The 14,113-nt window shown below is 47.2% G+C and overlaps 1 protein-coding gene across 2 annotated transcripts in view; it reads left to right on the top strand.

The window, feature by feature from the left end:
* ANKZF1 (ankyrin repeat and zinc finger peptidyl tRNA hydrolase 1) overlaps positions 1 to 14,113 on the top strand; it is an 803,428-nt gene that overhangs the window by 48,524 nt on the left and 740,791 nt on the right. For both annotated transcript variants that reach the window (XM_069616921.1, XM_069616920.1), the window contains exon 2: positions 8,800 to 8,968. In XM_069616921.1, coding sequence (XP_069473022.1) covers positions 8,800 to 8,968 — 169 coding nt within the window. The remainder of the gene's footprint in view (positions 1 to 8,799; positions 8,969 to 14,113) is intronic.

Raw genomic sequence — 14,113 nt, 5'->3', positions numbered from 1 at the left:
TTTAATTTGATTCAATGTTTCTGGCCGTATTCATTGTAAAGAGTTATTCTTGTCTTTCCAGGGCATTATCCCCTACTTACCATCAGGGCACTGTCCAACTCACCCACAGGAGGGGCTCACGCTGTATCCTCAGCACACCGAACTTCTAGTGTAGAGGTGGGTTTAGTCTTCACGGGTTGCCTGGGTCGGGCCTGGCAAAGAAGTGAACTAATTTCTGTTTGATTCTCTCATACAGGTGTGTCGTGGGTGTGTGTCCTGCCTTCCGACCGTTTGACCCCTCTGTCTGTTGGTGTCTTCACAGCAGAGGGTTACAATGGTAGGAAGGATTCGTCGGCTACTGTCTCCAAACCCGGAAACCAAGTTCGCTCCCCCTGATACATTTGGACGGTAGGTGAGCGTAACAAAGGGGTATTTCCCCATGGAGCGCTCCTTGGAACCTGCCTCCAACCTGAATGCCCCTCGACTTCTTCAGCGATTTTCTTGCCACCCATCGCTGGAAGCCGGGTCCTTCCTGTCAGGGGAGGGGAATGCTGTCACAACTTCCCGGTGGTCATTGTGGCACCGGTGGAGGAGGGGGCAGCCATTGCATATTGCTACCACGTTTTTGGACGACCGCTCTCAGCAGTCTAGTTGTTTTTCCAAGATGGCGCCCGCTTGGTCTGCAATGTTATTTAATCTTCCTGAGTACTCGGAGCAGCGCGTTGTAACCTTCTGATAATCCTTTGCTCAAGAGGTATACGCTGCCTTTCCCTTGCCTGTTCCTCCATTTTTCAACCCTTTATTCCTTGTAAACTTCCCCGTTTTGCTTCTGCCTCACTCCTGTTTCCTGTCTGTCGTTTTTGTTTGTTTTTTTGCCCTTGCTTCCAATATTTTTTACCTGAAGGTCTTCTACATACATTCCTGGATTCCTACTCTATTTTTCATCCGGAATCTCCTGTGATCATCTGTTACTTTTGGAGCCATTTACCATCGGAATTTAAGGGATTTGTGCCACAGCATTTCCCCTTACTTTGGCTTTCCTGCTGGACTCTGCCTTTGTTTTGCCTGTGGATAAAATCGAGCTTACAGGGTGGCAAATAGCCAGGACCAACCTTTTCTCCTCTCTGATCGACTTCACGCCAGAAAGAAGGGGTCCAGGAGCTTAAGACAATCCGATAAGAAGAAAATTCATACATCTGACAGTGAAACTGAAGACAGTAGTGATACATGTGAGTCAGCCACTCGTTTCGCATGGGAATGCTATCCGCTCTACAAGGCTGATGCCGATCCAAAATGCCTTGGTGTGTTCTTTCTTCGCCACTCTCTCATTTTGCCAATCAGGATTTGTTACAAGTTTTATTCCACTTCTGCTTCTCCGTTTGTCTTCACATACACTGCTGCTACTACTACTAGTCCATACTACACTCTGTCCATTGTTGCTGTTTACACTTTTATTCCTGGCTCATGTGAAAAGACTAGAACAAGTAATACAGTTCTCCTGTCGTCATCTTCTTATAGTCTCAGGGGGTCTCCTTGTCTCGGTACTAGTTTCCCCAGTGCTTGGTTTCAGTTCACAAAAATACATCTCACCATATGGTATTTGAGAATTTACCTTAGGAGATACTGTGGGAAACTTTTGAAATCGATTTGGCTTGGGTGTAGGGTCTGGAACTGACGTCGTCTGACTCGTCGCATTCCCCTCCTCGCCACAGGAGACTGGGGTCTCTCCACTGCTGGAAGGCAGCCTTGTCTGGGATTGCTTGTATCCCACATCGACTGGCTTGGTCCTTTTCCATCCTTTTTTAGTGGTCCAAGGCTTCCCTGATCCGCTCCTCCAGCTGAGATTATGGCTCCTTTGCCCGGGTTGATTGCTCCTCAGGTTCCTCCATTCCAATAGGGTTACTCTCAGATCAGATGGGATCTTTAAACTGAGAAATTCCATCCCCACTCCCAGCTCCCAGATTTCTGTCACAGGGATTCTCTCAAATCGGACCACTAGAGTTTTCTCCCCTTCAGCCTCAGCAAACCTGATACCCACACTCTGTGGAGTCCCTCAAGGCTCGTGTGTGTCACACACACTATACAATATATTTACAAAGCTGTTATTTGATCGCTTGGACAAACTGGGTGTCCTCTACACCAACTATGCAGATGACACCCAAGTCCTCATCCCCCTCACAGGCTGTTACGACCAAGACTCTAAACTGCTGAACGACATCTATCTTGAAATCCAAGCGTGGATGGCCACCAACAGTTTGTTTTAATGACGATAAAACCGAGCTAATGATCGTGGTCACTCAGGCACAATTGAATAAACTCGATTCTAGGTACTCCTCTTTTGACATCGATGGTAATACCATTAAAGTATCCAACGAAATAAAAACAATGGGGGTCTATCTCGACGCAACACTGTCCTTTAAAAAACAAGTCAGCCGCCTACACCAATAAACTGATTTATAGTTGTAAATCATATTTATCGACAAGCAGTTGCCTAACGCTTGCTAGGGCTCTTGCTTTGTCTAAATTAGACTACCGTAACACACTATTCTTAGGCTCCTTCGAACGCAACCTAAATAGACTTCAGGTCCTCCAGAATAACTCGTTGAGAGCCGCACTCAGATTACCCAGATCGAGCCAAATCGTGAAAGAATCACACTACGCACCTTGGCTATCACACACAAATGCCTCAAGAACTCAGCCCCTAAATACCTGTCTGACAAAATATGCAAAGACCAAGCCTCACGCACCACCAGATCAACTAACTCACTCAGCCCGGTGGTACCAAGGTATAACCTTAAGACAGCTGGAGGAGCTAGCTTCCCGGTCCAAGCTGCCAAACAATGGAACTCCATTCCCATCCAACTCAGACTAGAACCCTCTTTCCTCACCTTCAAAGCCAGAATTAAAAACTGGCTCAATAACAAGCCTCTACATTAATTTGACACCCTCCGTATCCGGCCACATCACAGCACTTCCACCTCACCACCTATTGCACTTTCGCCTATTTGACCTTCCTATTATGACACTGTACAAATGCCTTTGCTGTCTTCCCACCTGTTACCGGTTTCCTTTTTATTATGCCAGTGTACAAATGCCTTTGTTACCTGACCCACCTGCTGCCCGACCCATCTGTAACCAGGGTCCCTCCTCATGTTCTACTATTTACCTGTCATTGTATATTGCCTCATATGTCTGTAACTACTAAGTGTCTCAAGCGCCCAGTTTCCCCAGGGTAATGTGCGATATATAAATAATAAAATACAAATACAGGTGTCACCAGCTGCTGTGGTGATCCAAGACTCTTCTGCTTCCGACTGATGGCCTATTTTCCTAAGGGACTTAGGTATCTCTGGTTTTCCCCCTTTTTGTGGGTGGCCTCTGTATCCAGGTCTATACAAAACTACTTCTGGCACCACTTGTTAGCGATAACCACAAAAATCCAACAACCGTGCATGAAGTTTCAAGGGTTTCATTTATAAGCTTCAACAGGTGTTTCAGAATCCACCTTGTTGGCCACACTAAGGTGGTTCCTAGGTCTTCCTCAACCTTCCCATGGGTTCCTGCCACCCTAACCCAGGTATCCCTACTGCCCCACAGGTTTTCGGTATCGATCAGTGACCCCTACTGTCTTCTCTCGGGCTCCTTCTAAGGGAAGTCCAGAAGGCTGTGGCACTTTCTAACATCTCCCTCTAGGACTTCTAAAAGTACCTGGTTCTCTGCTCCTCGTGTTTGTGTGTGTAATTTATCTCCTCTACCTGATTTCTAGGTACATATGGCATACTTGTTGCATTTTACGCTACATTTTTATGGGGGTAGGGGGGTGCAGAGTTATAGGATATTTTAGTTAAGTGTAGTTGCAGAAGATATGGTGGCATTGTCCCCCTTGAAAATATGGGGAAACGACTGCAGCAAGTTGGCCCACTACAAGCTGTATCAGATCAATGTTATACTGATCTCCTTCTCTTTCTTTCTCTCTCTTTCTTGCTCTTGCTCTTTATCTCTCGCTTTCTCTTTCTTATTTCTCCTCTTTCAATCTCTGCACTGCTCCCTGTTAGGCAGTGGTCAAAGTGTACGAAAAGAAGTAGTGGAAATATATTCTCTGCTGGCCTGCACCCACTCCCCACAAACCCCACCTCCAGCACACAATACAAACCCCCAAATACATGCACCTGCTGTTTAAGGGAACGTTCAGTGTAGTGCACTGAAAGTGCAAGTTTCAACTTCTTCCTAAACTTTTATTTTAAAACGAAACCATTCCGGAACGGTTTCTTTTTAAAAAAAAAAGTTTCGGAACAGTAAAACTTAATTTAAAAAAGTAGAGGAGCACCGCTCCCAAACGCTCCCGCTCACTTCGACCGCTGCTGTTAGGGTAGATTTCTTTCTTTGTGTGAAATCTCCACTCTGTTAGTCCCCCAAGCACTGTTTGCTGGACACTTGCGTATTTTGCTAATTCTCCTGAGGGAGTGGGAACCGTTTTCCCCACTCACTCTCCTATTTACTCTGGTGGATGGAACCTTTTTGACCACTTTTTGGTATTTCTGTTTGGAGTCATTCCTTCCCTCCAACTTTTTGGCATCTGCATTTGACTAAAGCAGCACACAGCACCTTCTGTGCAGTGTTGCTAGAGGCCCGTAGAGCTTCCCCTCCATTTTTTCTTTCTTTCCCTGACTAACTCCTAAAGTTACCAGGGCAGGGGCATACTTTTCTATCCGTTCAGTGTTTTTATTTTGCGAGATCAGCACACCCCACCCTATGTGAAGAGCTGGGGGAAGACATTTTGTTGTAATTGTAATTATAATTGGTTATTTATAACGCTACCAAGAGGTTTGTAAGCGCGGACCCGGGGATCGAACCTGTGTTGCCCTGCGTCGTCTTGTTTCCAAGGCCAGCGCGTTGCCCCTGAGCTATCCTCCCGGCCCTTTTCTCACCTCTCCAGTAACTTTGTGTTACTGTGACTGGTCCATCTGTTCAGGCTGGTGGAAGTGTACCTTTTGCACAACCTTTTGTGGACTTTTATCGCAGGCTGTCTTCGAAACTGCTGTAGAGGACACAAGTGACAATATTTGGCCAAAATGGTGGTCTTACTTTTTTAAGTCGTGAACGACCAAGATGACTTGTGCTTGCTGGGTCCTTCTTCTACTTATCTGGGTGGGGGAGGATTCTCTTGTCCCTTTGTCTTCACCAGGCTTCCCTTGGAAAGCCAGCAAAGGTTCTCTGAATGACTGGCAGGACAGGAAGTGGGAGAGGTGGCCGAAACTCCCCTGTCCTTTGTTCTACAGTATGCCTGACTGAAACCAGTACAGACTGGGAGGCTGGCTGTCCCCGTTTGGACAGCCACTCCAAAGTTTGAATGGTGCATGGGATGTGATTGGTTTACTCAGCCGGTGTTCCTGGATGCATTTTGAGTTCCTGGAGTCGACCACTGGAACAGAAGATTCTGAAGAGGACAAAGAAGGACGCCACCAGCAACTTCCAACGACCACCAGAGCCTGTTGAGTGACTGCTGCTGTCCTGACCTCGTCATTCAAAGCGACGGGGAAGATCTCAAGAAGATGGCTTCCTCGCCTAAACTGGTGGCCATAACCAGTCTTGGAACGACCTAAAATTTGCGCCAGCTCCTGAAGAGCTGCAACCTTAACGGCCTGTAACTTCTTAATACCCGGGGTACTGTGTTGTGCATTGGTTCCAGAAGCACGGTTACGCCTGTAACTTTGAGGGCGGCATCCTAGACCTGCATCAACTTGAATTGGCTCCCATAAGTCCCCTCAGCAGAGATGAGGACCGAGAAACGGAGAAGAGTTAACCGCAGCGACAACCTTTGCTCCACTGAGCCTGAAAAAGGCGTTAACAAGCCAGAACCATGAAGATCCTTTGCTGGGCATCCATCTGCACAAGTGCTGTTGTCAGATCCACCAAAGTCTCCTTATCCTTGTCAACAAGACTGAAGAACCGATGCCCGGGTCTACTGTCGCCTCACCATTGGAACCGTCCTGCATGAACTGCTTCTTCACTTGAAGGTACTGTTCCCCTCCGGTATAACTTACATGGAGTCTGTTTGCTTGATCCCGTGACTCTGGGGGCTGCAGATAGCTTGTGCCTTGCACCCTCCCAGGTCTCTGTAGAGTATTGTTGGGGCGGACAACCGTTTGTACTCTAAGCAGGATATCCGCCTGCCCTTGGAAACTGATCCTAGTGGCAATCTTTCAGGGGGTCATCCTAACCTCCCAGAGCTACTTTTGAACCACTGTTTTTACTTACCTGCAACTTTGGTGCATCCTGCTGGATCCCCCCTCTTTGAACACTGTACTTTGCCTTCCCAACCTTTTTTCCGCCTAACCCCAGCTCACTGGTGACCTAGGGACACCCCTGAACATTGAGGGACTCATTGCAGATAAGGTTGGACTCTTAAGGCTTGGTCCAAATGTATAAGAAGTTATAAAGAGTTGGGGAAAGTTTGCATATATGTTTCCAGTTGGTTTACTAAGTGATTTGTTTTCCTAAAAGCTATTCTGAACATACTTACTTGTGGAAATCTGTGGTTTCCCTATCCTTAGAATATTGCAACTGCTCTTATGCTGTGAATATATGTTTTTACCTGAACTAGAAGTATAATAGTGTGCCCTAGTGTATATAATACCTGCCCATTTATTTTATATAACTCTACAGTCTATTAGTGTTTTCTTGAACCAAAGTGGTTTCTTGAGTTCTGTGTACCTACTACAGGCCTCCTCCCTCCTTAGACTAAGCCTGGCTGCTCGTCCATTGCTACCATACCTTTGGCTAGTCAGGCCAAACCTAAGAAGGGTAACCCTGTTCAACCATGTTGGGCTTTCCTAAGTTCTGCCACAGGCAGCAACTTTTTTTATAACCCCCTAACACTCCCCCTGATTTTTAGTGATCTCCATCTATTTCTCACTTCACCCCTTCTACTCCTCTCTCCCTACGCTCCCCAATTCTCTCTTTCCCTCAGTGTCCTGATCTCACCACACTCCCAACTCCTCTCGCCATTCCTTTCCAATCTCCTTCCTTCCACCACTATCCCTAGCTCCACACTCCTTCTGACACCCTCTCCCCACCTCTCTCTCTCTCTCTCTCTCTTTTTCTCTCTCTCTCTCTCTCTCTCTCTCTCTCTCTCAACCTTATACACTCACACCTACACTTGCTCTAACCTTCTACTCTCTATTTTACCATACTCTCCCTCACATCCACACAACATACCATGCTACACTATCTCAATTCATATCCCTCTCTCCCTTTCGTGCACTCTCTCAACCACTGCAGTCTCTCCACCACTCTTCTCCACAGCCTGCTGTCCCCTGCCTGGTCTTCTGGTTCTCCAACTCTGCTCACAACCTCACCCAAACACCCTTTAACTTGGTCTGGCTGGGTATTTATAGTGCAGCTGATTCCACTCTCGCGGTCCTCCCAGATCCCATTGACTGACCAGACCCTTTTTCGGGCCTCCAAAGGGATCAGCGATGCTGCTGGTTTAGACAGTTCGCTCTTGCTGTCTGTCTTCATTCAATGGTAAGGTTTCCTGGCCCTGCTTGCACGGGGTCCGTCTGTTGGTGTGGTGTGGCTTGTTTTTCTTGGAAGTTAGATGTTCTGCGCTGCTAGGCTTGAGATAACAAGTTTGTTTCTCTGTCTCCGCTCCTGCTTTTCTGGGTCGCTGCCCGGTCGTTTTTCAGAGATGTGGTTGTGAAATACAAACATATGAAACCTGGCCCAATCAGAGTCCGATAGGCATTGAGGAGGGCACAGTGGTACCAATGTTGTCATGCATCTTGACGCGTTCTGGTGAGTCAGACTCTGGCCCCTTTGAACTCCCTACCACCACCTCTGTGGTAGGTCAGACTCTGGCAATGCCTTGGTAGGCCGCCAACCCCCGATTGAGAGGGGTCCCTGCTCCTCAGTGCTTTAAGTGGGAGGCTAAATCGAGGCGGGGCTCTAGTTGGGGGTTGTGGCCCAAGTACAGCTGGGTCTACTTGGGCCTCGCCCCCTAAATTGAGACCCTCTCAACTATGTGGGAGTGGTGGCTTGGTAAGAGCAGGAGAGCTGGGGCGCACTGGCATAATTACCTTTGCTGCACCAAGCCCCTCCTTTTTTATTTCAAATCACGGGCTTCCAGCCAAGCTAGTGGGCTGGAGCCTGTGATTAAGAAACAGGAGAGGCCGGGAGCACCGAAGGTATGACACCAGTACACCCCAGCTCTCCTTCTGTGTCTTAATGTGGGGCCAACACCCCTTTCATTCAAGGAGCTGCATGATTAAAGGGCTGCCTGTGTTGCCCAGCCTCTCCTTTTGTTTCTGAGTACTGTTTAGCTGGAGCGCTGCACGATTAAAGGGCTGCCTGCAAGTGTCGGCGCTTCAGATTCTTTCTGATTCGAAATGCTTACATCTGCAGACAGCCCTTTAACCATGCAGTGCTTTGGCTAAATGGGCTGCCTGGTCACGTAGCTGGGGCTAGTCGGGCTGAGCCCCGCCAGGACCCTGGCTGGGGAGCCCATTTTGGAGACAGCCGGAGACCCTGTTCCGGCTAGCCCCTACCCACTTAAAGCCCCGCTGCTCCCCCATGACAATGTCTGGACCTTGACCCGGTCATAATATAAAGAAGGTAGCACCAATGCATAGTAAAATGTAATTCTCATTTTGTGGCGGTGGCAGAAACGGAAACCAGGAAATATTGCCCATTGTGTGTTTTTCTGCACAAGTAGTGTGAATCCATTTTGACGGCAGTACGTTTTCTTCCCAAAATCCTTTTTGTACTGCTGTATGCTTTTACTGACTCACCCCTTTTCCACTCATGTCTTTCTCTCACCAGATGTATCCAGGAACCATGCAGATGGAGACCTGCTCGCTGTTTGAACTCCCATTGGACGCTCCGGTCCTAGTTGGGCTGTCGTTGGTCAATATGGCGTTAAAGAATGACTTCCCTGTGGAGCTTGTGGAAAAGAACAAAGGTGCCATTCTGACCACTATTGCTGAAACAGGTTAGTGAGAAACATAAACAACCTCCTTGATAGTTTGAACAGTGACTGACCGGTGTGTGTATTCATCTGTAATGTACACAGAGTGGTAATTGCCTTAATTGCACACATACATATCTGGCATTTGTATTGATCCATACCATAGTTCTGTGTCCTATGTTCCCTGCAAAACGCACTGGCTCGGTTTTGGTTTTGAGCCGTCAGACCTTTTTTACAGGAATGTATTCAGTGTAGCACAAGGTTTTTAGAGACAGATGCATAGCCATTGCTATAACACCACGGTGAATACACACTTTGAATGATTGAGTCTTCTTGTTCAATATTGTGTTGCATAATCTGTAATTCCCAAGTACTCTGAAGTCATTTGAAAGCAATCTATGTAATCCCAAGTACTCTTAAAATAAAAAGAAGTAATCCCAAGTAGTCTCCAGTTGTCTGAACACTCATTTTAATTCACAATATTGTCTTTCCCAGAATACACTTTACCATCTACTGCTTCTGGCTGAGTTATTTATTTTTATAAAAATGCTATGGCAAAATGCAATCTCTCCCCCGGCCCCACTCAGCACACATGTCCTATTGCATGGAGTAGATTAAACCTAGCATATCATTTCGTGATCTGGCCCGTTTCCCTTTTTGACTTTTTACACTTTTTAACCTTGCACACAGCATCTTGCAATGCAGTGCAATGGGGATACTTTGTATCACCATAGCTTATTTTATTTATTTCTGTACAGAAGGAACAAAGCTGTTTTGATCACAAAAGAACATACAATAGATAAGAAATCAGATTTTATGGGAAGCAGTGAGCTAATGGGATGAGTATGAGGGACATTCTGACCAGGTTGTGGAGGGGAATAAATGGAACAGTCACTGTGGACATACATAGAATAAGGACAACCAGCATTGGGCATTTGTAAGTTCAGGTAGGCGGTACTGCCAGCTGTGCTCAGGACATGACCATGATGAGAGCAGTGCTAGAATGGAGGCAGAGGAAGTGTGGGACAAAGGCAGGTTAGGGGCGAGGGAAACATGTTAGCTAGCCGGCAGATGAGAGGTACTTTAAGAGGGTACATTTGTGTGGACTGCTTCTTGGATGTCCAGGTGAAGAGAATTCCATGCAAGTGGAGCAAGAAGTGGGAAAGAGCAGAAGCGAGAGGAAGCACAGGGTGGGCGAGGAGCCACAAGGGTAGTCGAGAAGGCAGAGCAGAGATTATGAGAAGACTTGAAGAGTTGAAGAGGTGGATAGACTACCAGTTGTGCCTTACCATGGATAGATTTTTGAGCCAGGAGAAGAAATTTAAATCTGTCCCTGTTTTGCATCATCAGCAATCCAGCCTGGCAACGGTACGAAGGAGTAGGTGTCAAGTGAGGGAGTTCTAAGAGATGCCTGGTTGCGAAGTTAATGATCTTGCCGAGAGGACAGAAAGCATAACTGTGGAGACCAAAGAGGTCACAGTAGTCCAGTTTAGAGAAGGCAAGATTGGTTAAGTGATGCTTGGCGGTGTTAAAATGAAGATTGTGCCTGATTTTCCTAATATTTAGGAGGAGGCAAGCTTCTGTTCCTGTTTTGGAGATGAAAATAGAGAAGATGTGAGAAGGGTCATAGATGACGTTGAGGTTTCTAGCTGAAGAAGAGTAGGGGAGAGTATCAGGTGGCAACTGGATAGACGGAGATGAGAGAGAGCTTTGGCAGGGAAGAGCACCTCTGTTTTGGTAGAGTTTAACATCAGAGTTGCGAAGCCATCCAATATTTAATGGCAGAGAGACAGTTGGAAATTTTGATAGAGAGATCAGAGGAGAGTTCAGGAAAAGATGATTTGGTTGTCATCCGCGAAGAGCTGGCATGAGGACCCAAAGGAGGAGATTAGGGTCCCAAGAGCAGAGGTGTAGAGTGTAAAGAGAAGCGTACTTAAGACAGAGCCTTCTGGAACACCACAGTTAGAGGAGTGAGTTGAGAGGTGTTGTTGCTCCAGGAGACAGAGAATTGGTGAGGTGCAATGTAGGATTCAATCCAGGAAAGGGCTTGATCGTGAAACCCAAGAAGAAAGTGAGTATTAAGGAGATCAGAGTGATCGACAGTGTCAAAGGTAGCAGGCAGGTCAAGGAGAATTAGGTTGGAGTGCTTAGCAGAGGCAAAGAAGTTGGACACATTCATGAGAGCAGTTTCCATAGAGTGACTGGAGCGGAAACCTGCTTGTAGGCGGTCTGGAAGGTTGTGGATGTCTAAGAAATTGGTAAAACGGTTGAACACAACCCTTTTGAGCACTTTAGATTGGTGTGAAAGGAGAGACACAGGATGAAAGTTAGCTGGTAGGTTCGGGTCAGCCCCTTGCTTTTTTCGGAGAGAGATGACTGTGGCTGTTTTGAAAACAAAGCAAAAGCCAGCGGATTCGAAGGACAGGTTGAAGAGTTCAGTGAGTTGAGAGGCCACTAAAGGGGCAATCAGATTGACTGAGAAGCAAGATGGTCTAATGGGGCACAAGAGGAATTAGCCTTCACCAGTAGAAGATAGCACTTCAGCAGTATTAGTGCGACTAAAGTGGGAGATAGAGGCAGAGGATGATGTTAGTGCAGGCAGAGTATAAAATGTAGGAGGAGGGAGTGTGAGGACGGTCAGGAGAGTCTCAATTGTTTTAGCGAAGTATTCAGCTAGGTCGTTGGCTGTGAGAGTGGAATTGATAGTCATAGACTTCAGAGGAGTGAATTTAGGGTGCCCTTTCGCTGGCAAGAATGGTTGGTGTGAGAGTCAATGAAGGTAGGTAGAATTAGCTTTTCGCTCTATCAATAGTAGAGCTGCGAGAGTTCAGAGCAGAGAGGTAGAGTTTCAGGTTCTCATGCAAGTGGGTACGCCTCTCTGTGCAGAGAGAGTGTATGAATGGGATGACCCATGGTTGAGGATGCTGAGAATTAGGGGTGAAAGGCAGCAGTGGGAAGTGAGAGGAGAATGAGTCTTCTAGTAGGGATTGGAAGCTGTAGAAGGCAGTGTTGGTGGAAGAGGCATAGGGTGTGAAGGAGGAGAGTGAGAACTGCAGGTCGGAGAGGAAGGGGGGTGGAGAAGGTTTACATTTCCTTTTAGTAATAGGTGAAGCAAGTGCTGAGGAAATGTCAGAGGGTGGAAAGGAGATTATGGTGGAAACAATTGAGTGATCTGATATGGATGGTGTGACAGTAGTATTAGTGGCTGAGAGAGAGGTGGAGATGAATAAGTCTTTTACACTTGGAATTTTTGGTTACTTTTATATGTACCTAAAGACAAGCTTGTGGCAGTAATTATATTATTTCTAGTGTGCACATTTGCTTTTTCTGCATATGGCTACTAATCTTGGCTAGAGCCCTAAAATGGCCGTGCTACCAGATTTTCCCTTGTCCTTTGGCCATATTGTTGTTTGGCCTTCTTCCTGTCTTGCCAGGTCAGGAAATCCCATATAAGGTCATGCACTTGCCCTGGAAAGTGTGTGTGTCTGTCTGTCTGTGTCTGTGTCTGTGTGTCTGCCAGTCAGAAAGTGGGTGCGGCTGTCCAGTCCCATTCCAAATCTGTGGTGCCTGAAAGTCTAGGTGTGGGAAATAAGTGAAACCCACAGTGGTCCCTGGATGGACCACTGCTGGCTGTTTGAATGGTGCAGATGCTTACCATTGGTGGGCTTGGACTTGCATCCAGCCAGGAGTTTGGATATGAAGAGGACTCCTGCAGCCTTTACTTTAGGTCATCGTTGGAGCCAAGAATCCCATGTAGAAGAACAGATGACTGAAGATCCGAAGGAGACTCCTGAAGAGGCCCAGCATCCCTTCTTGCCTCGTGCCAGGTCAAACCCTGTTGCACTATCTGATCTGCGAAAGCCCTTAGCGATGATTCAATCCCTGGATTGGTGGGACCAACCAGTCTCAACGTGTTCTCGAGGATCAAGCCGTCCTGAGACTTCGGAAGTGTCCCTGAACCACCCGGTGGACTGGCCAGCTCTCCAGTGGCCGTTCCGCATTTGCAGCCGGAACTTTAGTGGTCGTCGGCCTGTGTTGCAAATCACCTTCCTGTTGAATTTCAGCCTCCCAGCCCCAAGCGATCCTGCTCTGGAAGTTCTAATTCAACTGCGACCGAAAGGACGCCTGCCTTCACCTGTGTGCGGTGGCCGTCCCTCGAACTCGCCTTCCGACGTCTTGCGAAGTGTCCGTCTTGCGAAGTGTCCTGATCAGGTCTGGATTGGTGCTTTCTGCATTGTCCATCGCCAAGGGTTGCACTCTGCTCCTGGACCCGACCAAAGAATCCCTCCACCTGCAGCTCCTGGGCACCTGTCACTGGAACCAATGGCGGGAAAACCAACCTCCAGCAACCCCACCCCAGCTGACCCATCCAGTCCTCTGGCAAAATCAGAGTCAGGGGTGTAAGTAAACGCAAAACATTTGTCTCTGCCTGTGCTCCATAGGATAACATTGAAAACAAGTCATATTTCTTTGTGCCTAGGATAAATATAGGCAAAACAAAGGGGGGGTCTGAGAATCTCTCTACCAGCACGAACACAGCCCAATGACCTGTTCTTGGGTGAATAACCCCTGGGAGAGACTCTACCAAGTCTTTAGCTCACTGTCCCTTTCACAGAGAAGAAATTTCCCCGCATATCAGCCTTTGTCCTGCCCAGGGACAGTCCAGCACCGAAATGCTAGGCAATTCTCCTCTGAACAAGAGTACCAACAGTAACCATATACACGTGTTTCAGCCTTGTTGGGCATCATCAGTGAGGTGAAACTGTGCCTCTCTAAGAACAGTGAGCAAGGGGTCCAATCAATTTTAACGAGTTGGTGTTCAGCAATGAGGATAAGGTCTTGGGTACCCCTGTGTTGTTGACTGGTGTAGTATCATAATTCTGATTACACAGAACACAGGTGGTAGTTGATAGAACTATAAAAGGTGTGTGTAGATGGAGGATTTTTCATCTTCTGGTATCGAGGCTGATCTGACACAGAAATTGCTAGATCACCAATAGTCTAGGATTGTTCCTTTGCCTCCAAGTAGTGATACAGTTGATGCTGGGGCAGGTTGCAGGAGTAGCAATGGGCTTGTACTTACTGCCACTAATGAGAATGCAGAAGAAGAAGAGGCCTCTTCTCCGGTTTCAATGTGAGCCACAGAAGCTGGGAACTTGTTATTGCTTA

This window comes from Ambystoma mexicanum, chromosome 9, assembly GCF_040938575.1.
Source record: "Ambystoma mexicanum isolate Mex_15411 chromosome 9, UKY_AmexF1_1, whole genome shotgun sequence".
NCBI lineage: Eukaryota > Metazoa > Chordata > Amphibia > Caudata > Ambystomatidae > Ambystoma > Ambystoma mexicanum.
Note: the sequence above shows the minus strand (reverse complement) of the source record. Positions and strands in the feature narration are given on the sequence as shown.